The sequence below is a fragment of the Electrona antarctica genome, assembly GCF_951216825.1.
Source record: "Electrona antarctica genome assembly, chromosome: 12".
NCBI classification, from domain to species: domain Eukaryota; kingdom Metazoa; phylum Chordata; class Actinopteri; order Myctophiformes; family Myctophidae; genus Electrona; species Electrona antarctica.
This window is the reverse complement of record NC_136793.1, coordinates 2,708,279-2,733,858: the sequence shown is the minus strand read 5'-3', so window position 1 is coordinate 2,733,858 and position 25,580 is coordinate 2,708,279. Positions and strand designations below refer to the sequence as shown.

At 43.1% G+C, this 25,580-nt stretch overlaps 1 protein-coding gene across 3 annotated transcripts in view; it reads left to right on the top strand.

Annotated features, from left to right (window-relative positions):
- The window catches only part of erap2 (endoplasmic reticulum aminopeptidase 2), an 82,824-nt gene that overhangs the window by 11,502 nt on the left and 45,742 nt on the right, over positions 1-25,580 (top strand). For all 3 annotated transcript variants that reach the window (XM_079515634.1, XM_079515636.1, XM_079515635.1), the window contains exons 5-8: positions 1,803-1,937; positions 14,054-14,174; positions 21,450-21,604; positions 23,004-23,117. In XM_079515634.1, the coding sequence (XP_079371760.1) occupies positions 1,803-1,937; positions 14,054-14,174; positions 21,450-21,604; positions 23,004-23,117 (525 nt within the window). The remainder of the gene's footprint in view (positions 1-1,802; positions 1,938-14,053; positions 14,175-21,449; positions 21,605-23,003; positions 23,118-25,580) is intronic.

The following is a 25,580-nucleotide window of genomic DNA, read 5'->3' as shown; positions in this document are numbered from 1 at the left end:
TCCTCTTACCACTAGGGAGCGCCTGCAGTCCCTCCTCTTACCACTAGGGAGCGCCTGCAGTCCCTCCTCTTACCACTAGGGAGCGCCTGCAGTCCCTCCTCTTACCACTAGGGAGAGCCTGCAGTCCCTCCTCTTACCACTAGGGAGCGCCTGCAGTCCCTCCTCTTACCACTAGGGAGCGCCTGCAGTCCCTCCTCTTACCACTAGGGAGCGCCTGCAGTCCCTCCTCTTACCACTAGGGAGCGCCTGCAGTCCCTCCTCTTACCACTAGGGAGAGCCTGCAGTCCCTCCTCTTACCACTAGGGAGCGCCTGCAGTCCCACCTCTTACCACTAGGGAGCACCTGCAGTCCCTCCTCTTACCACTAGGGAGCGCCTGCAGTCCCTCCTCTTACCACTAGGGAGCGCCTGCAGTCCCACCTCTTACCACTAGGGAGCGCCTGCAGTCCCACCTCTTACCACTAGGGAGCGCCTGCAGTCCCACCTCTTACCACTAGGGAGCGCCTGCAGTCCCACCTCTTACCACTAGGGAGCGCCTGCAGTCCCACCTCTTACCACTAGGGAGCACCTGCAGTCCCTCCTCTTACCACTAGGGAGCGCCTGCAGTCCCACCTCTTACCACTAGGGAGCACCTGCAGTCCCTCCTCTTACCACTAGGGAGCGCCTGCAGTCCCTCCTCTTACCACTAGGGAGAGCCTGCAGTCCCTCCTCTTACCACTAGGGAGCGCCTGCAGTCCCTCCTCTTACCACTAGGGAGAGCCTGCAGTCCCTCCTCTTACCACTAGGGAGCGCCTGCAGTCCCTCCTCTTACCACTAGGGAGCGCCTGCAGTCCCTCCTCTTACCACTAGGGAGCGCCTGCAGTCCCTCCTCTTACCACTAGGGCCCAGCGCCTGCAGTCCCTCCTCTTACCACTAGGGAGAGCCTGCAGTCCCTCCTCTTACCACTAGGGCCCAGCGCCTGCAGTCCCTCCTCTTACCACTAGGGCCCAGCGCCTGCAGTCCCTCCTCTTACCACTAGGGAGCGCCTGCAGTCCCTCCTCTTACCACTAGGGCCCAGCGCCTGCAGTCCCTCCTCTTACCACTAGGGAGCGCCTGCAGTCCCTCCTCTTACCACTAGGGCCCAGCGCCTGCAGTCCCTCCTCTTACCACTAGGGCCCAGCGCCTGCAGTCCCTCCTCTTACCACTAGGGAGCGCCTGCAGTCCCTTCTCTTACCACTAGGGAGAGCCTGCAGTCCCTCCTCTTACCACTAGGGAGAGCCTGCAGTCCCTCCTCTTACCACTAGGGAGCGCCTGCAGTCCCTCCTCTTACCACTAGGGCCCAGCGCCTGCAGTCCCTCCTCTTACCACTAGGGCCCAGCTCCTGCAGTCCCTCCTCTTACCACTAGGGCCCAGCGCCTGCAGTCCCTCCTCTTACCACTAGGGCCCAGCGCCTGCAGTCCCTCCTCTTACCACTAGGGCAGAGCGCCTGCAGTCCCTCCTCTTACCACTAGGGCAGAGCGCCTGCAGTCCCTCCTCTTACCACTAGGGAGCGCCTGCAGTCCCTCCTCTTACCACTAGGGCCCAGCGCCTACAGTCCCTCCTCTTACCACTAGGGCCCAGCGCCTGCAGTCCCTCTTCTTACCACTAGGGAGCGCCTGCAGTCCCTCCTCTTACCACTAGGGAGAGCCTGCAGTCCCTCCTCTTACCACTAGGGCCCAGCGGCTCAACGTTGGAGAGCCTCACTGGGGGGCTTGCTTCGCCTGCCCGACAGAACTAATGACCTCCACCTCCCCAACCCCCCCCCCCCCCCCCCCCCCCCCCGCAGGTTAAGACTGTGGCGCTCCCTGGTGGTCTGCTGGAGGATTACTTCGACACCAGCGTGGCGATGAGCACCTACCTGGTGGCCTTCATCATATCCGACTTCCTGTCGGTCAGCAAGACCACCCGCCATGGGGTCAAGGTAAGACCACCCACCCACCATGGGGTCAGGGGTCAAGGTAAGACCACCCACCCACCATGGGGTCAGGGGTCAAGGTAAGACCACCCACCCACCATGGGGTCAGGGGTCAAGGTAAGACCACCCACCCACCATGGGGTCAAGGGTCAAGGTAAGACCACCCACCCACCATTGGGTCAGGGGTCAAGGTTAGACCACCCGCCATGGGGTCAAGGTAAGACCACCCACCCACCATGGGGTCAGGGGTCAAGGTAAGACCACCCACCCACCATGGGGTCAGGGGTCAAGGTAAGACCACCCACCCACCATGGGGTCAAGGGTCAAGGTAAGACCACCCACCATGGGGTCAAGGTTCAAGGTAAGACCACCCACCCACCATGGGGTCAAGGGTCAAGGTAAGACCACCCACCATGGGGTCAAGGGTCAAGGTAAGACCACCCACCCACCATGGGGTCAGGGGTCAAGGTAAGACCACCCACCATGGGGTCAAGGGTCAAGGTAAGACCACCCACCCACCATGGGGTCAGGGGTCAAGGTAAGACCACCCACCATGGGGTCAAGGGTCAAGGTAAGACCACCAAGGGGGGGGGGGGGGGGGGGTCCCTGGAACAACATATTTTCAGATGGGGGTCAGCGGCCAAATACATATTATTTCTGGGGGTCCTTGACATGAAAATATTTGAGAACGACTGGGTTTTTCAGATCAACTATATAGATTCAGTCGACTAAAATCTTATGACAGTTTTTCGACTAAAACCAGACTAACGCTAAAACATTCCAGGTGACAAAAATGTGACTAAAACTAAATGAAAACTATTGAAGAGACTAATGACTAAAACTAAATGAAAACTATTGAAGAGACTAATGACTAAAACTAAATGAAAACTATTGAAGAGACTAATGACTAAAACTAAATGAAAACTATTGAAGAGACTAATGACTAAAACTAAATGAAAACTATTGAAGAGACTAATGACTAAAACTAAATGAAAACTATTGAAGAGACTAATGACTAAAACTAAATGAAAACTATTGAAGAGACTAATGACTAAAACTAAATGAAAACTATTGAAGAGACTAATGACTAAAACTAAATGAAAACTATTGAAGAGACTAATGACTAAAACTAAAACTAAAATCAGAATTTGCTGCCAAAAACAACACTGATATCAGTGACATTGTGTTCATAATGACTGATTGAAATATTTATTAACAGTTTGCAGAATTACAGTACATTTCAGCACAAACTCAATACAAATGTAATATAGCTGGGTAACAGCTGTCAGGACGTAATATTTCAAATATCAATATTCATAATTTATGAATATGAATTATTAAAATATTACAATATAATAATTATATTGCTCACGTCACTGTAATGTAACATGAATTCTTGGACAGACTTGCATTAAATATTACAACGGTACTTGTACTGTAAATATTGAGATATAATACACAACGACTTCTTAATGAAAATCATATATTTATTATAACAAAATAAATCAAATGTGTACAAACAATCCCAAAAATGGACACAGGTTTAAATGAAACCTTTTGATCAAAGTAAGGTCAGGTAAAGGTAAATAGTGATAGCTCATGAAACGAATAAAGGGAAAAGAAACATGAAATAATAAAAGAGAGGTTTCGAAAATAGCAGATCTACCTTCCAAAATAACATCTACCCTAGCCTGCTACACTCAGTTGCCATCTATCATGTGACATATGCTCGCCTGTGTGTAGAGGTCAGCAGTGGATGGCAGCCATTGTCTGTAGCGGTGACCATGTGGTAGCTGGGCCGCGGTGCTGTCGAGCTAGCCAGAGGCTAGGGGCGGTGGATGGCAGGCCCAGAAGGATGTCACTGGGCAGTGGTTTAGTAGTCGTCAGAGGCAGCTGTGTGCAGGCATCGGTTTCCCTCGTCGGGATCAGCTTGGTGGCGCTGAGAGTCTCGTAGAGAGAGAAGCTGTCGTCTGGTCAGTTTTGGGTTGCCTCACGGTCTCTGGGAACCGGCCGCTGTGGCGCTGAGGTCTTACCCAGAAACTGGAACTTCTGCGGTGGGGACAGAGTCAACCCAGGGCCTGGTCAGTGAAGGAGGACAGCTGTGCGTGTGGGGGGGGGACGTGGCGTCAACCCTCCCTTGTTTGCTGCGGTCCTCCGTCGTCCCAGTAGAAGTTAAGAGAGAGATGGCTGCTTGGCCATCTCATATATATTGAAGAGGCGGAGACTGGCTCCTTGTCATGCAAGGAGCTGCAGGGTCCGGACGTGTGTGAGGGGGCTGTCCCCTTAACCCATGAACCATAAAGCACATGAAATACTAACTCGTCACTAGTGGTTCTGGGGAGCTGAACGGAACGGATCTGACTAAATATTTGCACTCAGCATGAATTTCCACATGTGGAGATATCAAACAGTACAGCCGTATGTAAATTAGAAGTCAGGCAAGCCAGAATATAATTATATATATAATATATAATACACTCATCACATTAATTCAACACAATATATATATATATGGTTGAACCCCAATAGATAGTATACAAATATATATATATATTCGTGGTTCAAAGGCATAATATGTGAACAGTTTTATTCAAACTTTATTGTCTCATTGTGTAGTCTTAGAGAGGTTGCTCTCAGCATCCTCCATGCTTATGTAGCCTGCATTCCAATGGGCAATAAAGCTCACATTACGTAGGGGTCCTGGTTCAGCCCCCCCCCCCCCCCCCTTTCTCTTGTAAGTAGAGTCAGTCCAGCATTGTCAGGGAGAACATGGGGGGGGGTTAAGTACCGTGCCTCCAATGTGTTCATTTGGTTATGAACAAAAATCCATCTGTGTTCATATCCGTCCAGGTCCCACGCTACATGTCCCCCCTTTGTCCTCAGTATCATGACGAAACGACACGTTGAGTCCTTGATCTTTGAGGGCAAAAGTAAAAAGTGAGAGGGTGAACACAGAGTACACAGAGCATATACATCGCATGATTAAATGGCAACTTCTTATCTGCTAAACTGTTCTGGTGACTGTATAACTCTGGACTTCTTGAAAGAAAGTTCTCTTATAGGCCGTGGCTCTATAGTCAGAGGCTTCAAGTTAAACACAAAACAAGTCTACACAAAATTGAAGGAATAAGGCCAAAAACACAAAAGGAAAAACTCCTAAAAAATGCACATAAATTACTGTATGTTTTGTTTACTATGTGGAAAGAAAGCATACTTGTTCTACTCACTGTGACGTGAATAGATTGATTAACTCTAGTACAAACTGATTTGTTGAACAGCAATTCAAAACAAAGAAAACACAGGTAACATACAGGTAATCTCAAATAGAGCTGAGACTGTTTAGAAAACTCCTATTATAATGTAGGCTATAATTGGAGGAGTGATGTGTTAGCATTTGTCATGCCTTTTTATCAGAGCACTTCTTTCTAAGATCTGTTTTTGTTTACCATAGTTTAATTTAAGCAGTGAGTTCACTCTAACTGACGTGAAGTAGTCACGTGTAGTTTCGCTACCGGTTAGATTGGGTTTGATTGGGTCTAGCTACGTCAAAGGTTTGCTGTAGGCTTTAGACCTATAATAGTAGGCATCTCTCCTAGTCACCGAAATGATGAAGTGTGTGTGGAGACATCATTTCTATATAGTTGTAATTGACAAAAATGATGGCCTTAGATTCACAAATTGGACATGCACATGTGGGTTACTGTCCCTAGCAAATTGGTATAGTGTTTTAAGCATTACAGCCATTGTTCCTCCTATCACTACAGATCAACAGTTCATGACTCTGTTATCCTGTGAAAAGAGGGACTAATGATGTCACAGTTGTAAAAGTGGCATACAGAGCCCCTACCATCCCCACCCTGATCAGGGGCGAGGAATCAAAGCTCCTGATTCACTCACAACTTATATGCTTAAAACAAAATACCACTAAGCTTTGTACAGTGCACGAATCCCTGTGAAGTCGGCCAGCAGTATTAACAGCTGTCATCTGCGATGGACAAAGGTCAACCATGGTTGGCCCTTGTCTGTCAAACATATTCCTTGATATATTACTTATCAGTTTAAATCACCTTTGATAGGGCAAAATCACAACCAATGTGGGTGGAGCTACAGTGTAGTTAATACATGCTGTTACCTCACCTATGGTTAGTAAAACAAATAATGATCAAGGCACACAGATAATGTTCATCATCATGGAGTGACTAAAAAAGTTTATGTTGCCGTATCTTATACACTCGTTTATATACATGCAAACGTGTTGCCTGTGTATAAACATCTCAAACTGTTATGAGACATACGTGACACAAAGTGTACAAACAGATGTATATAATTACTGCAAACAACAGGTGTAACACTGTATCCCCCCGAATGTTTCAAATGACACAAACTATATAGTGTAGTGGTCGTCTGAAACATTCACGTACAAAGAAATAACCACCGTGTTGTGTAGAATTATCAAGGTGTATAATCCCTCATAGATTTTCTCCAGTCATTATCAGTGGGGCTTGAAACCTGTCTGGCAGCGTAGATGCGGGATTTCTTTTGTCTACGAGATTCCTTTGGGGAATTCTTTACCAACACAGGGCTCTGATGACTTTCGGGGAGACAGTCATCGATTTGGGTGCTGACAGTTACATAAGATGCTTCATGGCATTCTCTGTCAAACGCTTCCTTTGCCAAGGATCGCAAAACAACGGCACGTATTTTCTCAGAATTGATTCCGAGAGGGAAGTGTTTTGTAACAGAGGGAAGTAAATTATTTAGGAACAACGCCTTGAAATGTACATCTTCCTCCATCTTTGGGCTATTTTTACTGCCGAAAAATGCTTTCATTAAACGTTTATAAAATACCCTAACATCTTCCTGCTCATGCTGTTTAATTTCCATGGCCGAAATCAGCCCACTTTTGGCAACATCGTGGTCAAACTCCCCGATTATTGCCTGACAGACAGAATGCCAGTCTAGTAGTGTTTGACTTGCCTGCCGCCTAAGGCAGGAGGCAACTTCGCGGCTTGAGGTTAAACGGATGAGATTCACCTTTGTTTCCACCGTGACTGGTTCATACGAACGTAAACTGTCAACAATACAGTCCAGGTATGCTTGGGAATCTGTATTGCCTGAAGCCTGTGGGTAAAAATGGTCTATATGTTTAGAGATTTTCCACAGGACATCATCCCCCAGGGTCTTAGCATGTGCCTGTGTGTTAAGGTCAGGATCTACTTGATTTGATGGTGGAGGTGACATCACCTCCACCATGCCTACACCATATTGTGCTCTGACCAAATCTGGAGTCTGACCACCAGTTGACCGGGTCACAACCCCGGACCGATAAGGATATTGGCTGACCTGGGGTCGCTTTGGCCGTGTTGAGAAAGGGGTTAAAAGTTTAGTATCAGGCACATAGGAGGTTGGGGAGGAAACAGGATCCAGCCCCCCCCCTCCTTGTTGACTGCTAATGAGAGGGGATGTGTCATTGCACGTCCTGTGGTTTTCCCACTCATTTTCGTCAATTTGGTCTATTTTAGCTTGCAGCATTGAAATATGCTGTACGCTAAAATTAAGGCTAGCGTCCTGTGAAGCCACAGTGTTCCGTAATTGATCGATTTCTATATTTAGTTTGTTCACATTAGAATTCAATTCTGAGATTACTTTTGACTGATTAACCCCCAACTGGGTCTGCTCCACAGGTCCACAGCAAAGCTGACCATTGCGTGCCTGAGTTCGACCTCTGACCTCGGTCAGGAGGTCCTGAAAACATTTAACCATATCATCATTAGCGGTACATTTACGACTCTCCAGGCATGCAATCCTGTCTTGCAAATCTATGACAGAACTCTGTAGTTTACAGATTTGAGTCAAATCACCATATCTTTGCATTGTCACATTTTCCTGTTTTAAAACATCTCTCAGCAGTTCGATCTTTTGACTCTTAGCTGTTGATAACGGTGTAATCAGTTGACACATGTCTGTATCACAATCAAATCGAAAAGTATTTTTCAGTTTGGGATCAAAATTTAGCCCTCTTATTGCTTGTGCTACCACATATGCCATGTTATGCAGCATATTTGAACAATTTTTGAGACAAGGACTGCTGAGAGATAGTCACTGGAAGAAAAAAAAAAAATTATGAGATTTCTCTTCGGCTGGCAAAAATAGTTATAATGTACCACTTGTCAGTATATAATCGTGACTAAGGGAACTAGAAGTGTGTTTGGTCTACTTAAAATTAAGTTGAAAATACTTTGTAGGTGAACTTTGATAGTTCGAACGAGTTTAAAATAGAATTTAGTTGTTTCCCTGGAAATTAAATAATAACTTCTAGGATTCTGAACTGATTGTAACCAATCTGTTCTGCCAAAATGAATTAAAGCTTAAGTCTAGATCATAATGGAACTAAGTTGGATAGCATTATAATTATTTTGAGGTTAACAAGAACACATTTGCCACTGAAGTGAATCTCTCACAATTTGGTACAAGACAAAGACAAAGACTTTCACAGCCAGGAGAGAGTTTAGAAGTAAACTACTAGTATATATTCTGCAAAATTGGTGATAGGAGTTTGTCTCTCTCTGTCTGCATGGCCCAACACAGGGGAACAGGCCCAGAACCCCCCCTTCTTCCTCTTCGATTTGAAGGGATGAAGAAAAATAGGTGGGGGTCAGGTCTGCCGTGTGGCTCTAGAGGCCAAAACTAAATGGGGTTGGTGTCAACTGGTTGTTGACTCAGCTAATCCTGCCTGGGTTTATGGCCTGGAACCAGGATGGACTACCCCAAAAGGTTTCCAACACTCACCCCCCTTTTCAATGATTGATAACAAATCTTCAAAGGGGGTTGTGTGTTGTGTGTGTGTGTGTGTGGGTGTGTGTGTGAGGGCCAAAAATCTAAAATGGTTCCTGTCAAACACACACAGTGCACACTCACTTCCTCTCTCACCCTAGGCAGAGAGATGCTTAACTTTAACCATTTGGCCAAGTTAAATACAAACCAACAACATGGTACACATTTAGTTTCAATAAACACCTCAATCAAAAACCCTAGCTTGCTTGGAGCCAGAGGCCAAGATCTATAATGTGAGGCAGGAATTAAAACCAAAACATATAACCAGACTGTTGATTTGTGCAGAATTTTGCTCCAATATACTGTCAAAATGTTACAGCAATTGTTTCAGCAAAATTTCACACCAACTGCTACTGTGTCACTAATAGGCTACAAAAGGAAAACAAACTTATGACAAGCTGCTTACGTCCAATCACTAACCTGAGTGTCACAGTTTCACTTCTATTTAACCAACAGTATGCAGTTATGACTATTGGTAAATAGTAGTTATAGTTACACTTGAGAATTAGTGATAGACCTATAACACTTAATTTTTTACTCTACAGGAAGTGAAACAAAGCTGTATTTCAAAAACGTCCTCTAGTTATGGAGAGGGCATCCAAATAATGTCAAGATCTACTCGATTTGACACAGATATTATGAATCCAATGTGTCAGATGGAGGATATTTGACATATGGTTTCACGCCACTATAGCCACATTTGCTTGTCTAGATCGCTAATCCTGAACAAAGCTTGATGACTCAGTGTATCCAGAGTCGATCATATATGATATATGATATGATTATGACAATATTTAATATATTATCATAACTTGGGGAGTCCCCACAAAAATGACTTTGACAACTACTGTTAACACACCATGCCTTCTCTAACTTCCTCAGGGGTTGGAAAGAAAGGGATTTTTGGAATAGTGCCTATTTTGAAACGCTTTCACTCAAATTCTGTTTTTAGATTTGAATCATTCTACAATTAACTTCCAACCAGACATTGATCAACTTAAATCACTGAACTCGATTACGAAAATAAGAACAACAATACTAGGCCTGTATTATTATTGTTATTTTAAAAAAAAACTTTTTCCAAAAATATATATATATATATATATATTTTTGTTTTGGAAAATATTAATTTTAATCTCAGAATTTACAGTACGTACAGTTGGAATAAGAGTCTGCCTCACACAGGGCACCATCTGTAATATAGCTGGGTAACAGCTGTCAGGACGTAATATTTCAAATATCAATATTCATAATTTATGAATATGAATTATTAAAATATTACAATATAATAATTATATTGCTCACGTCACTGTAATGTAACATGAATTCTTGGACAGACTTGCATTAAATATTACAACGGTACTTGTACTGTAAATATTGAGATATAATACACAACGACTTCTTAATGAAAATCATATATATTTATTATAACAAAATAAATCAAATGTGTACAAACAATCCCAAAAATGGACACAGGTTTAAATGAAACCTTTTGATCAAAGTAAGGTCAGGTAAAGGTAAATAGTGATAGCTCATGAAACGAATAAAGGGAAAAGAAACATGAAATAATAAAAGAGAGGTTTCGAAAATAGCAGATCTACCTTCCAAAATAACATCTACCCTAGCCTGCTACACTCAGTTGCCATCTATCATGTGACATATGCTCGCCTGTGTGTAGAGGTCAGCAGTGGATGGCAGCCATTGTCTGTAGCGGTGACCATGTGGTAGCTGGGCCGCGGTGCTGTCGAGCTAGCCAGAGGCTAGGGGCGGTGGATGGCAGGCCCAGAAGGATGTCACTGGGCAGTGGTTTAGTAGTCGTCAGAGGCAGCTGTGTGCAGGCATCGGTTTCCCTCGTCGGGATCAGCTTGGTGGCGCTGAGAGTCTCGTAGAGAGAGAAGCTGTCGTCTGGTCAGTTTTGGGTTGCCTCACGGTCTCTGGGAACCGGCCGCTGTGGCGCTGAGGTCTTACCCAGAAACTGGAACTTCTGCGGTGGGGACAGAGTCAACCCAGGGCCTGGTCAGTGAAGGAGGACAGCTGTGCGTGTGGGGGGGGGACGTGGCGTCAACCCTCCCTTGTTTGCTGCGGTCCTCCGTCGTCCCAGTAGAAGTTAAGAGAGAGATGGCTGCTTGGCCATCTCATATATATTGAAGAGGCGGAGACTGGCTCCTTGTCATGCAAGGAGCTGCAGGGTCCGGACGTGTGTGAGGGGGCTGTCCCCTTAACCCATGAACCATAAAGCACATGAAATACTAACTCGTCACTAGTGGTTCTGGGGAGCTGAACGGAACGGATCTGACTAAATATTTGCACTCAGCATGAATTTCCACATGTGGAGATATCAAACAGTACAGCCGTATGTAAATTAGAAGTCAGGCAAGCCAGAATATAATTATATATATAATATATAATACACTCATCACATTAATTCAACACAATATATATATATATGGTTGAACCCCAATAGATAGTATACAAATATATATATATATTCGTGGTTCAAAGGCATAATATGTGAACAGTTTTATTCAAACTTTATTGTCTCATTGTGTAGTCTTAGAGAGGTTGCTCTCAGCATCCTCCATGCTTATGTAGCCTGCATTCCAATGGGCAATAAAGCTCACATTACGTAGGGGTCCTGGTTCAGCCCCCCCCCCCCCCCCCCTTTCTCTTGTAAGTAGAGTCAGTCCAGCATTGTCAGGGAGAACATGGGGGGGGGTTAAGTACCGTGCCTCCAATGTGTTCATTTGGTTATGAACAAAAATCCATCTGTGTTCATATCCGTCCAGGTCCCACGCTACACAAAGACTGTTAACTGTGAGTGGACGACCCAATTAAGCATTACACTTGTTTACAAGAGGGTCCACCTTGTTCAATTCATCAAAACATTTAGAGACGTACAAATAGACACTTCTATATAGACAAAGAACAGAACAGGAATTCATCATAAAGGAGGTAAAAAAGGGAAAAGAAACATATACAGTGAGGGGAAAAAAGGGGTGGGCAATGGGGGGGGGGGGGGGGCGTTCCGATTTTACGGGGGCCAGTTTCGATTTGCAGCCGTCCGTAGGTGCCCTTTGAGAGCGGTTTTGAAGGAGTCAAGGGATTTGCATGTCTTAATGACTGTTGGTAGGGCGTTCCACATTTTGGTGGCATAGGAGCGAAATTAATTTAGTCCCTTGTTTGTGCCGAATCTGGGTTGAACATCGTGTTGACATTGTGTTCTATTGTGTTCATATATCAGTGACATTGTGTTGTGGTCAGATCTCTGTGTTGTGGTCTGATCATTGTGTTGTGGTCAGATCATTGTGTTGTGGTCATCTCTCTGTGTTGTGGTCAGATATCTGTGTTGTGGTCACATCTCTGTGTTGTGGTCATCTCTCTGTGTTGTGGTCATCTCTGTGTTGTGGTCATATATCTGTGTTGTGGTCATCTCTGTGTTGTGGTCACATCTCTGTGTTGTGGTCATCTCTCTGTGTTGTGGTCATCTCTCTGTGTTGTGGTCATCTCTGTGTTGTGGTCACATCTCTGTGTTGTGGTCATCTCTCTGTGTTGTGGTCATCTCTGTGTTGTGGTCATATATCTGTGTTGTGGTCATCTCTGTGTTGTGGTCAGATCATTGTGTTGTGGTCATATCTCTGTGTTGTGGTCATATCTCTGTGTTGTGGTCATATCTCTGTGTTGTGGTCATCTCTGTGTTGTGGTCATATCTCTGTGTTGTGGTCATCTCTCTGTGTTGTGGTCATCTCTCTGTGTTGTGGTCATCTCTGTGTTGTGGTCACATCATTGTGTTGTGGTCACATCATTGTGTTGTGGTCACATCATTGTGTTGTGGTCATCTCTCTGTGTTGTGGTCATCTCTGTGTTGTGGTCACATATCTGTGTTGTGGTCAGATATCTGTGTTGTGGTCACATCTCTGTGTCATATCTCTGTGTAATATCTCTGTGTTGTGGTCATCTCTGTGTTAGGTCAGATCATTGTGTTGTGGTCATATCTCTGTGTTGTGGTCATCTCTCTGTGTTGTGGTCATATCTCTGTGTTGTGGTCATCTCTGTGTTGTGGTCATCTCTGTGTTGTGGTCATCTCTGTGTTGTGGTCATCTCTGTGTTGTGGTCATCTCTCTGTGTTGTGGTCATCTCTGTGTTGTGGTCACATCATTGTGTTGTGGTCACATCATTGTGTTGTGGTCACATCATTGTGTTGTGGTCACATCATTGTGTTGTGGTCACATCATTGTGTTGTGGTCATCTCTCTGTGTTGTGGTCAGATATCTGTGTTGTGGTCATCTCTGTGTTGTGGTCACATCATTGTGTTGTGGTCATCTCTGTGTTGTGGTCAGATCATTGTGTAGTGGTCACATCATTGTGTTGTGGTCACATCATTGTGTTGTGGTCACATCATTGTGTTGTGGTCAGATCATTGTGTAGTGGTCACATCATTGTGTTGTGGTCAGATCATTGTGTTGTGGTCACATCATTGTGTTGTGGTCACATCATTGTGTTGTGGTCATCTCTGTGTTGTGGTCAGATCATTGTGTTGTGGTCACATCATTGTGTTGTGGTCACATCATTGTGTTGTGGTCAGATATCTGTGTTGTGGTCACATCATTGTGTAGTGGTCACATCATTGTGTTGTGGTCACATCATTGTGTTGTGGTCAGATATCTGTGTAGTGGTCACATCATTGTGTAGTGGTCACATCATTGTGTAGTGGTCACATCATTGTGTTGTGGTCACATCTCTGTGTTGTGGTCACATCATTGTGTTGTGGTCACATCATTGTGTTGTGGTCAGATATCTGTGTTGTGGTCAGATCATTGTGTTGTGTCACATCATTGTGTTGTGGTCATCTCTCTGTGTTGTGGTCACATCATTGTGTTGTGGTCACATCATTGTGTTGTGGTCAGATATCTGTGTTGTGGTCAGATATCTGTGTTGTGGTCATCTCTCTGTTGTGGTCACATCATTGTGTTGTGGTCAGATATCTGTGTTGTGGTCACATCTCTGTGTTGTGGTCAGATATCTGTGTTGTGGTCACATCATTGTGTTGTGGTCAGATATCTGTGTTGTGGTCACATCTCTGTGTTGTGGTCAGATATCTGTGTTGTGGTCACATCATTGTGTTGTGGTCACATCATTGTGTTGTGGTCAGATCATTGTGTTGTGGTCATCTCTGTGTTGTGGTCACATCATTGTGTTGTGGTCACATCATTGTGTTGTGGTCACATCATTGTGTTGTGGTCACATCATTGTGTTGTGGTCATATATCAGTGACTTTGTGTTGTGGTCAGATATCCGTCTACTCGGTGCCAGAGAAGATCGACCAGACCTCCTTCGCTCTCAACGCTGCCGTCAAACTCCTGGACTTCTACGATGAATACTTCGATATCCCTTATCCTCTGCCTAAGCAAGGTATTAATATCCCTTATCTTATCCTCTGCCTAAACAAGGTATTAATATCCCTTATCTTATCCTCTGCCTAAACAAGGTATTAATATCCCTTATCTTATCCTCCTAAACAAGGTATTAATATCCCTTATCTTATCCTCCTAAACAAGGTATTAATATCCCTTATCTTATCCTCCTAAACAAGGTATTAATATCCCTTATCTTATCCTCTGCCTAAACAAGGTATTAATATCCCTTATCTTATCCTCCTAAACAAGGTATTAATATCCCTTATCTTATCCTCCTAATCAAGGTATTAATATCCCTTATCTTATCCTCCTAAACAAGGTATTAATATCCCTTATCTTATCCTCCTAAACAAGGTATTAATATCCCTTATCTTATCCTCCTAAACAAGGTATTAATATCCCTTATCTTATCCTCCTAAACAAGGTATTAATATCCCTTATCTTATCCTCTGCCTAAACAAGGTATTAATATCCCTTATCTTATCCTCCTAAACAAGGTATTAATATCCCTTATCTTATCCTCCTAAACAAGGTATTAATATCCCTTATCTTATCCTCTGCCTAAGCAAGGTATTAATATCCCTTATCTTATCCTCCTAAACAAGGTATTAATATCCCTTATCTTATCCTCCTAAACAAGGTATTAATATCCCTTATCTTATCCTCCTAAACAAGGTATTAATATCCCTTATCTTATCCTCCTAAACAAGGTATTAATATCCCTTATCTTATCCTCCTAAACAAGGTATTAATATCCCTTATCTTATCCTCCTAAACAAGGTATTAATATCCCTTATCTTATCCTCCTAAACAAGGTATTAATATCCCTTATCTTATCCTCTGCCTAAACAAGGTATTAATATCCCTTATCTTATCCTCCTAAACAAGGTATTAATATCCCTTATCTTATCCTCCTAAACAAGGTATTAATATCCCTTATCTTATCCTCCTAAACAAGGTATTAATATCCCTTATCTTATCCTCTGCCTAAACAAGGTATTAATATCCCTTATCTTATCCTCTGCCTAAACAAGGTATTAATATCCCTTATCTTATCCTCCTAAACAAGGTATTAATATCCCTTATCTTATCCTCCTAAACAAGGTATTAATATCCCTTATCTTATCCTCTGCCTAAACAAGGTATTAATATCCCTTATCTTATCCTCCTAAACAAGGTATTCATATCCCTTATCTTATCCTCTGCCTAAACAAGGTATTAATATCCCTTATCTTATCCTCTGCCTAAACAAGGTATTAATATCCCTTATCTTATCCTCCTAAACAAGGTATTCATATCCCTTATCTTATCCTCTGCCTAAACAAGGTATTCATATCCCTTATCTTATCCTCTGCCTAAACAAGGTATTAATATCCCTTATCTTATCCTCTGCCTAAACAAGGTATTAATATCCCTTATCTTATCCTCCTAAACAAGGTATTAATATCCCTTATCTTATCCTCCTAAACAAGGTATTAATATCCCTTATCTTATCCTCTGCCTAAACAAGGTATTAATATCCCTTATCTTATCCTCCTAAACAAGGTATTCATATCCCTTATCTTATCATCCTAAACAAGGTATTAATATCCCTTATCTTATCCTCTGCCTAAACAAGGTATTAATATCCCTTATCTTATCCTCCTAAACAAGGTATTCATATCCCTTATCTTATCCTCTGCCTAAACAAGGTATTAATATCCCTTATCTTATCCTCCTAAACAAGGTATTAATATCCCCTATCTTATCCTCCTAAACAAGGTATTAATATCCCTTATCTTATCCTCCTAAAAAGGTATTAATATCCCTTATCTTATCCTCCTAAACAAGGTATTAATATCCCTTATCTTATCCTCCTAAACAAGGTATTAATATCCCTTATCTTATCCTCCTAAACAAGGTATTAATATCCCTTATCTTATCCTCCTAAACAAGGTATTAATATCCCTTATCTTATCCTCCTAAACAAGGTATTAATATCCCTTATCTTATCCTCTGCCTAAGCAAGGTATTAATATCCCTTATCTTATCCTCCTAAACAAGGTATTAATATCCCTTATCTTATCCTCCTAAACAAGGTATTAATATCCCTTATCTTATCCTCTGCCTAAACAAGGTATTAATATCCCTTATCTTATCCTCCTAAACAAGGTATTCATATCCCTTATCTTATCCTCTGCCTAAACAAGGTATTAATATCCCTTATCTTATCCTCCTAAACAAGGTATTAATATCCCTTATCTTATCCTCCTAAAAAAGGTATTAATATCCCTTATCTTATCCTCCTAAACAAGGTATTAATATCCCTTATCTTATCCTCCTAAACAAGGTATTAATATCCCTTATCTTATCCTCCTAAACAAGGTATTAATATCCCTTATCTTATCCTCTGCCTAAACAAGGTATTAATATCCCTTATCTTATCCTCTGCCTAAACAAGGTATTAATATCCCTTATCTTATCCTCCTAAACAAGGTATTAATATCCCTTATCTTATCCTCCTAAACAAGGTATTAATATCCCTTATCTTATCCTCTGCCTAAACAAGGTATTAATATCCCTTATCTTATCCTCCTAAACAAGGTATTCATATCCCTTATCTTATCCTCTGCCTAAACAAGGTATTAATATCCCTTATCTTATCCTCCTAAACAAGGTATTAATATCCCTTATCTTATCCTCCTAAAAAAGGTATTAATATCCCTTATCTTATCCTCCTAAACAAGGTATTAATATCCCTTATCTTATCCTCCTAAACAAGGTATTAATATCCCTTATCTTATCCTCCTAAACAAGGTATTATTATCCCTTATCTTATCCTCTGCCTAAACAAGGTATTAATATCCCTTATCTTATCCTCCTAAACAAGGTATTAATATCCCTTATCTTATCCTCCTAAACAAGGTATTAATATCCCTTATCTTATCCTCCTAAACAAGGTATTAATATTCCTTATCTTATCCTCCTAAACAAGGTATTAATATCCCTTATCTTATCCTCCTAAACAAGGTATTAATATCCCTTATCTTATCCTCCTAAACAAGGTATTAATATCCCTTATCTTATCCTCCTAAACAAGGTATTAATATTCCTTATCTTATCCTCCTAAACAAGGTATTAATATCCCTTATCTTATCCTCCTAAACAAGGTATTAATATCCCTTATCTTATCCTCCTAAACAAGGTATTAATATCCCTTATCTTATCCTCCTAAACAAGGTATTAATATCCCTTATCTTATCATCCTAAACAAGGTATTAATATTCCTTATCTTATCCTCTGCCTAAACAAGGTATTAATATCCCTTATCTTATCCTCCTAAACAAGGTATTAATATCCCTTATCTTATCCTCCTAAACAAGGTATTAATATCCCTTATCTTATCCTCTGCCTAAACAAGGTATTAATATTCCTTATCTTATCCTCCTAAACAAGGTATTAATATCCCTTATCTTATCCTCCTAAACAAGGTATTAATATCCCTTATCTTATCCTCCTAAACAAGGTATTAATATCCCTTATCTTATCCTCCTAAACAAGGTATTAATATCCCTTATCTTATCCTCCTAAACAAGGTATTAATATCCCTTATCTTATCATCCTAAACAAGGTATTAATATCCCTTATCTTATCCTCTGCCTAAACAAGGTATTAATATCCCTTATCTTATCCTCCTAAACAAGGTATTAATATCCCTTATCTTATCCTCCTAAACAAGGTATTAATATCCCTTATCTTATCCTCCTAAACAAGGTATTAATATCCCTTATCTTATCCTCTGCCTAAGCAAGGTATTAATATCCCTTATCTTATCCTCCTAAACAAGGTATTAATATCCCTTATCTTATCCTCCTAAACAAGGTATTAATATCCCTTATCTTATCCTCTGCCTAAACAAGGTATTAATATCCCTTATCTTATCCTCCTAAACAAGGTATTAATATCCCTTATCTTATCCTCTGCCTAAACAAGGTATTAATATCCCTTATCTTATCCTCCTAAACAAGGTATTAATATCCCTTATCTTATCCTCCTAAACAAGGTATTAATATCCCTTATCTTATCCTCTGCCTAAGCAAGGTATTCATATCCCTTATCTTATCCTCCTAAACAAGGTATTAATATCCCTTATCTTATCCTCCTAAACAAGGTATTAATATCCCTTATCTTATCCTCCTAAACAAGGTATTAATATCCCTTATCTTATCCTCCTAAACAAGGTATTAATATCCCTTATCTTATCCTCCTAAACAAGGTATTAATATCCCTTATCTTATCCTCCTAAACAAGGTATTAATATCCCTTATCTTATCCTCTGCCTAAACAAGGTATTAATATCCCTTATCTTATCCTCTGCCTAAACAAGGTATTAATCCCGTTCTTGGCGGGAACCCCTTTTGTTGTTTTATTTTTGTTATTTTTTATAATTTTTATCTCACGATTTTGTAAGCCATTTTTCACCCCTGTGTCAATTATCTAATGTGATCCTGGGCTCTACACACCCTCCGCCAACCTGGGGAGAGCAACGGACTTGAACTCATGCTTCCTTCATGCCTGAGTGTCCAAGTTGCTCCTTTACACCTGACAGGGGGGAGGTTCCCTGGTTGGACGTAGCGCCCCGGCTGGCCAGGGGGAGGCAGTATAGAGACCAGGATCACTGCATGTTTTTTGTGAGGGTACCTACCCTAGGGGACACGGGGAGAACATGTGAGGGTACCTACCCTAGGGGACACGGGGAGAACATGTGAGGGTACCTACTACCTACCCTAGGGGACACGGGGAGAACATGTGAGGGTACCTACCCTAGGGGACACGGGGAGAACATGTGAGGGTACCTACCCTAGGGGACACGGGGAGAACATGTGAGTGTACCTACCCTAGGGGACACGGGGAGAACATGTGAGTGTACCTACCCTAGGGGACACGGGGAGAACATGTGAGTGTACCTACCCTAGGGGACACGGGGAGAACATGTGAGTGTACCTACCCTAGGGGACACGGGGAGAACATGTGAGTGTACCTACCCTAGGGGACACTGGGAGAACATGCAAACTCCACACAGAAAGGTCCTTTCGCCAACCATGCCTCGGGTATGGGCACTGATGACGCGGATGAGGGAACACGCCCCCAGTGCCCACCAGCGACGCTGGTGGGCACTGGGGGCGTGTTCCCTCCTACCTAGCTGTGAGGCGACAGCACCACCAACTGTGCCACCGTGCCCCCCCTTTTGGTGTTTTAAGGATTATGTTATACTTTAGCTGTTGAAAAATAGTAGATGCTATTTTTGAAAAATCGTGATAATGTGGCTCAAATCTTTGGAAGATATATTATTTCAGAGCGAACGTTTTAACTCAAATCTTTGCTTCTGGGGGGGGGGGGGGGGGGGGGTCTCTGGAACAACATATTTTGAGATGGGGGTCGGCGGCCAATTACATACTTGTGGGGGTCCTTGACATGACAGACCTTGAGAACCACTGATATAGAAACATGGGGGTTTAACCCTGTGAGAACCACTGATACAGAAACATGGGGGTTTAACCCTGTGAGAACCACTGATGTAAAAACATGGGGGTTTAACCCTGTGAGAACCACTGATATAGAAACATGGGGGTTTAACCCTGTGAGAACCACTGATATAGAAACATGAGGGGTTAACCCTGTGAGAACCACTGATATAGAAACATGGGGGTTTAACCCTGTGAGAACCACTGATGTAAAAACATGGGGGTTTAACCCTGTGAGAACCACTGATGTAAAAACATGGGGGTTTAACCCTGTGAGAACCACTGATATAGAAACATGGGGGTTTAACCCTGTGAGAACCACTGATATAGAAACATGGGGGTTTAACCCTGTGAGAACCACTGATATAGAAACATGAGGGGTTAACCCTGTGAGAACCACTGATATAGAAACATGGGGGTTTAACCCTGTGAGAACCACTGATATAGAAACATGAGGGGTTAACCCTGTGAGAACCACTGATATAGAAACATGGGGGTTTAACCCTGTGAGAACCACTGATATAGAAACATGGGGGTTAAACCCTGTGAGAACCACTGATATAGAAACATGAGGTTTAACCCTGTGAGAACCACTGATATAGAAACATGAGGGTTTAACCCTGTGAGAACCACTGATATAGAAACATGGGGGTTTAACCCTGTGAGAACCACTGATATAGAAACATGGGGGTTTAACCCTGTGAGAACCACCGATATAGAAACATGAGGGTTTAACCCTGTGAGAACCACTGATATAGAAACATGGGGGTTTAACCCTGTGAGAACCACTGATATAGAAACATGGGGGTTTAACCCTGTGAGAACCACTGATATAGAAACATGGGGGTTTAACCCCGTGAGAACCACTGATATAGAAACATGGGGGTTTAACCCTGTGAGAACCACTGATATAGAAACATGGGGGTTTAACCCTGTGAGAACCACTGATATAGAAACATGGGGGTTTAACCCTGTGAGAACCACTGATATAGAAACATGAGGTTTAACCCTGTGAGAACCACTGATATAGAAACATGAGGGTTTAACCCTGTGAGAACCACTGATATAGAAACATGGGGGTTTTCAGAAAACTGTCAGGATTTAGAAGACATTTGCAGAATCGTCCTCAGGTCTAAATGGGTTAATTCTCCTTATCCTCTGCCTAAACAAGGTATTTATACACTACGTCCGGCCGGTGGAAACTCCCCCCTCTGGCAGGTGAAAAGAAGCGGCTTGGGACTCCTCATGCATTGAGGGAAGCATGATGTCAGTCCGCTGCTCTCCCCAGGTTGGCAGAGGAAGTGTAGCGACCAGGATTACATTAGACACTCGGCACCGGGTGCCGCGCTACGAGCTTGTAGATCTGCTATTTTTTTTTCAATAGCTATAGTATAACATAATGCTTAAAACACCTAAAGGGGTTCCCGTCCTGAATGGCTTATTATTATCCCCAGACCTGGCAGCCATCCCAGACTTCCAGTCAGGAGCTATGGAGAACTGGGGACTGACCACCTACTTATTATTATCCCCAGACCTGGCAGCCATCCCAGACTTCCAGTCAGAAGCTATGGAGAACTGGGGACTGACCACCTACTTATTATTATCCCCAGACCTGGCAGCCATCCCAGACTTCCAATCAGGAGCTATGGAGAACTGGGGACTGACCACCTACTTATTATTATCCCCAGACCTGGCAGCCATCCCAGACTTCCAGTCAGGAGCTATGGAGAACTGGGGACTGACCACCTACTTATTATTATCCCCAGACCTGGCAGCCATCCCAGACTTCCAGTCAGGAGCCATGGAGAACTGGGGACTGACCACCTACCGAGAGGACGGCCTCCTCTTTGACCCCGACAAGTCTTCAGCCTCCGACAAGCTGTCAATCACCCTGGTGATCGCCCACGAGCTGGCCCACCAGGTAACGCACACAGGCTGTCAATCGCCACGGATTAAAGTAGTACAATTACAATTTACAATTTAGGCATTTATCTCTTAATCCAGAGCGATTTACATTAAAGCAAGAACAAAAAGCATGGCATTACATCACATATATAAAAAGTAGTTATCATGAAACATGGGTAAGCTAAGAACGTAACAGTGGAATATCTATATAATGAAACTATATATATAAACTATATAGTTACTATACTATACGTACCTCTCAGACCCAAAACAAAATAATATTTTGTTGTCTTTGGTTAAGATTTTGTCCACAATTCCACGCTGTATTTGATATCGGTACCATAGGAGAGATTAACAGGCATACTTTGATCAAAAATAACAATTATTCTACATTCTATAATTGTGCAGAGTTCTATTAAATTAAGTAATGCAGATGCTTAACAACATTATAACTCTAGAGATCGCAAAATTAAACCATTTGGTTTCCACGCATGTCGTTGTTTCCTCCCCAGTGGTTTAACCCCTCCTCCTCCCCAGTGGTTTAACCCCTCCTCCTCCCCAGTGGTTTAACCCCTCCTCCTCCCCAGTGGTTTAACCCCTCCTCCTCCCCAGTGGTTTAACCCCTCCTCCTCCCCAGTGGTTTAACCCCTCCTCCTCCCCAGTGGTTTAACCCTGTGTGACCCCGCCTCCTCCCCAGTGGTTTAACCCTGTGTGACCCCGCCTCCTCCCCGGTGGTTTAACCCTGTGTGACCCCGCCTCCTCCCCAGTGGTTTAACCCTGTGTGACCCCTCCTCCTCCCCAGTGGTTTAACCCTGTGTGACCCCGCCTCCTCCCCAATGGTTTAACCCTGTGTGACCCCGCCTCCTCCCCAATGGTTTAACCCTGTGTGACCCCGCCTCCTCCCCAATGGTTTAACCCTGTGTGACCCCTCCTCCTCCCCAATGGTTTAACCCTGTGTGACCCCGCCTCCTCCCCAATGGTTTAACCCTGTGTGACCCCGCCTCCTCCCCAATGGTTTAACCCTGTGTGACCCCTCCTCCCCAATGGTTTAACCCTGTGTGACCCCGCCTCCTCCCCAATGGTTTAACCCTGTGTGACCCCGCCTCCTCCCCAATGGTTTAACCCTGTGTGACCCCGCCTCCTCCCCAATGGTTTAACCCTGTGTGACCCCGCCTCCTCCCCAATGGTTTAACCCTGTGTGACCCCGCCTCCTCCCCAATGGTTTAACCCTGTGTGACCCCGCCTCCTCCCCAATGGTTTAACCCTGTGTGACCCCGCCTCCTCCCCAATGGTTTAACCCTGTGTGACCCCGCCTCCTCCCCAGTGGTTTAACCCTGTGTGACCCCGCCTCCTCCCCAGTGGTTTAACCATGTGTGACCCTGTGTGACCCTGTGTGACCCCGCCTCCCTCCCCAGTGGTTCGGGAACCTGGTGACCATGGCCTGGTGGAACGACCTGTGGCTCAACGAGGGATTCGCCAAGTTCATGGAGTTTGTGTCCGTGAGCGTCGTCTACCCAGAGCTGCACGTGGTGAGGTCATTCTGTAGTCCTTTAACACACCATTCTCTAGTCCTTTAACACACCGTCTACCCAGAGCTGCACGTGGTGAGGTCATTCTGTAGTCCTTTAACACACCATTCTCTAGTCCTTTAACACACCGTCTACCCAGAGCTGCACGTGGTGAGGTCATTCTGTAGTCCTTTAACACACCATTCTGTAGTCCTTTAACACACCATTCTGTAGTCCTTTAACACACCATTCTGTAGTCCTTTAACACACCATTCTGTAATCATTTAACACACCATTCTGTAGTCCTTTAACACACCATTCTGTAGTCCTTTAACACACCATTCTGTAATCCTTTAACACACCATTCTGTAGTCCTTTAACACACCATTCTGTAGTCCTTTAACACACCATTCTGTAGTCCTTTAACACACCATTCTGTAATCCTTTAACACACCACTCTGTAGTCCTTTAACACACCATTCTGTAGTCCTTTAACACACCATTCTGTAGTCCTTTAACACACCATTCTGTAGTCCTTTAACACACCATTCTGTAATCCTTTAACACACCATTCTGTAGTCCTTTAACACACCATTCTGTAGTCCTTTAACACACCATTCTGTAGTCCTTTAACACACCATTCTGTAGTCCTTTAACACACCATTCTGTAGTCCTTTAACACACCATTCTGTAATCATTTAACACACCATTCTGTAGTCCTTTAACACACCATTCTGTAGTCCTTTAACACACCATTCTGTAGTCCTTTAACACACCATTCTGTAATCCTTTAACACACCATTCTGTAGTCCTTTAACACACCATTCTGTAGTCCTTTAACAAACCATTCTGTAGTCCTTTAACACACCATTCTGTAGTCCTTTAACACACCATTCTGTAGTCCTTTAACACACCATTCTGTAATCCTTTAACACACCATTCTGTAATCATTTAACACACCATTCTGTAGTCCTTTAACACACCATTCTGTAGTCCTTTAACACACCATTCTGACAAAAATGTCTTCTATAAATCAGAAAAAAACCAAAAAACCTACGTTTCTATATGAGTGGAGCTCAAACTATTTCATGTCAGGAACCCCAAAATGTGTCTCCAGGGACGTGCAGAGAGTGTTAGAGGGGCAGGGGCTGAAATCCCGTAAGAGGAGCACGTTTGGACAAAAATAGCGAAAATAGCAGATCTACAAGTTCTCAACGCGTCGTATAGTACAGGGGTTCTCAACGTTTTTGGCCGGGGACCCCCGGAAATGCTTTGGCAACGTCTCGGGACCCCCGCCCCGCCCCCTCCCGACCCCCAATATAAATTGACTGCTACAATAACCTTAAACCATTTTGGGCGGGAACCCCTTTTGGTGTTTTAAGCATTGTTATAATTTAGCTATTTAAAAATAGCAGATCTACAAGCTCATAGCGTGCCACCGAGTGGCGCGCTATGAGCTTGTAGGTCTGCTATTTTTGAAAAATCGTGAAAGAAAAATTAAAAAAAAAATATTTGGCGACCCCCCGAGGGGTCGCGACCCACGGGTTGAGAACCCCTGGTATAGTAAATAAGTGTCATACATATTCTGAAGAAGACTTGGACTTAACATTCAGTAAAGGTGGCCTTACACTAGCCGATAATCGGGCATTTTTTGACGCTCGGGGGGTGCCCGACTCAATCGATCTGCTCGGGGCCGCTCAAAGCGCGATCGGGATCGGCCCGATCAACATCAAGAATGTTTGATATTTGCTCGGCCCCGCTCCGATTATCCTGTAGTGTGTGGTGCTGTCAGATTTCAAATGCCCGATTATCGGCTAGTGTAAGGCCACCTTTAGTGGGTGTCATGATAAAAATGTTTTCCATGGACACATTGGAGGTATTGATACAGAGACAGTCATGGTGGCAAGACTGTGACTGAGGGACTGCCATTGGATTTGTTTACATGTCTTCTGTGGTCTCTAACATAACACCTAGCTACATGTTTAAGCATTTATTTCATATTTACATGTCTTCTGTGGTCTCTAACATAACACCTAGCTACATGTTTAAGCATTTATTTCATATTTACATGTCTTCTGTGGACTCTAACATTACACCTATAGCTACATGTTTAAGCATTTATTTCATATTTACATGTCTTCTGTGGTCTCTAACATTACACCTATAGCTACATGTTTAAGTATTTATTTCATATTTACATGTCTTCTGTGGTCTCTAACATTACACCTAGCTACATGTTTAAGCATTTATTTCATATTTACATGTCTTCTGTGGACTCTAACATTACACCTAGCTACATGTTTAAGCATTTATTTCATATTTACATGTCTTCTGTGGTCTCTAACATTACACCTATAGCTACATGTTTAAGTATTTATTTCATATTTACATGTCTTCTGTGGACTCTAACATTACACCTATAGCTACATGTTTAAGCATTTATTTCATATTTACATATATTTCATATATGTTTCATATATTTAC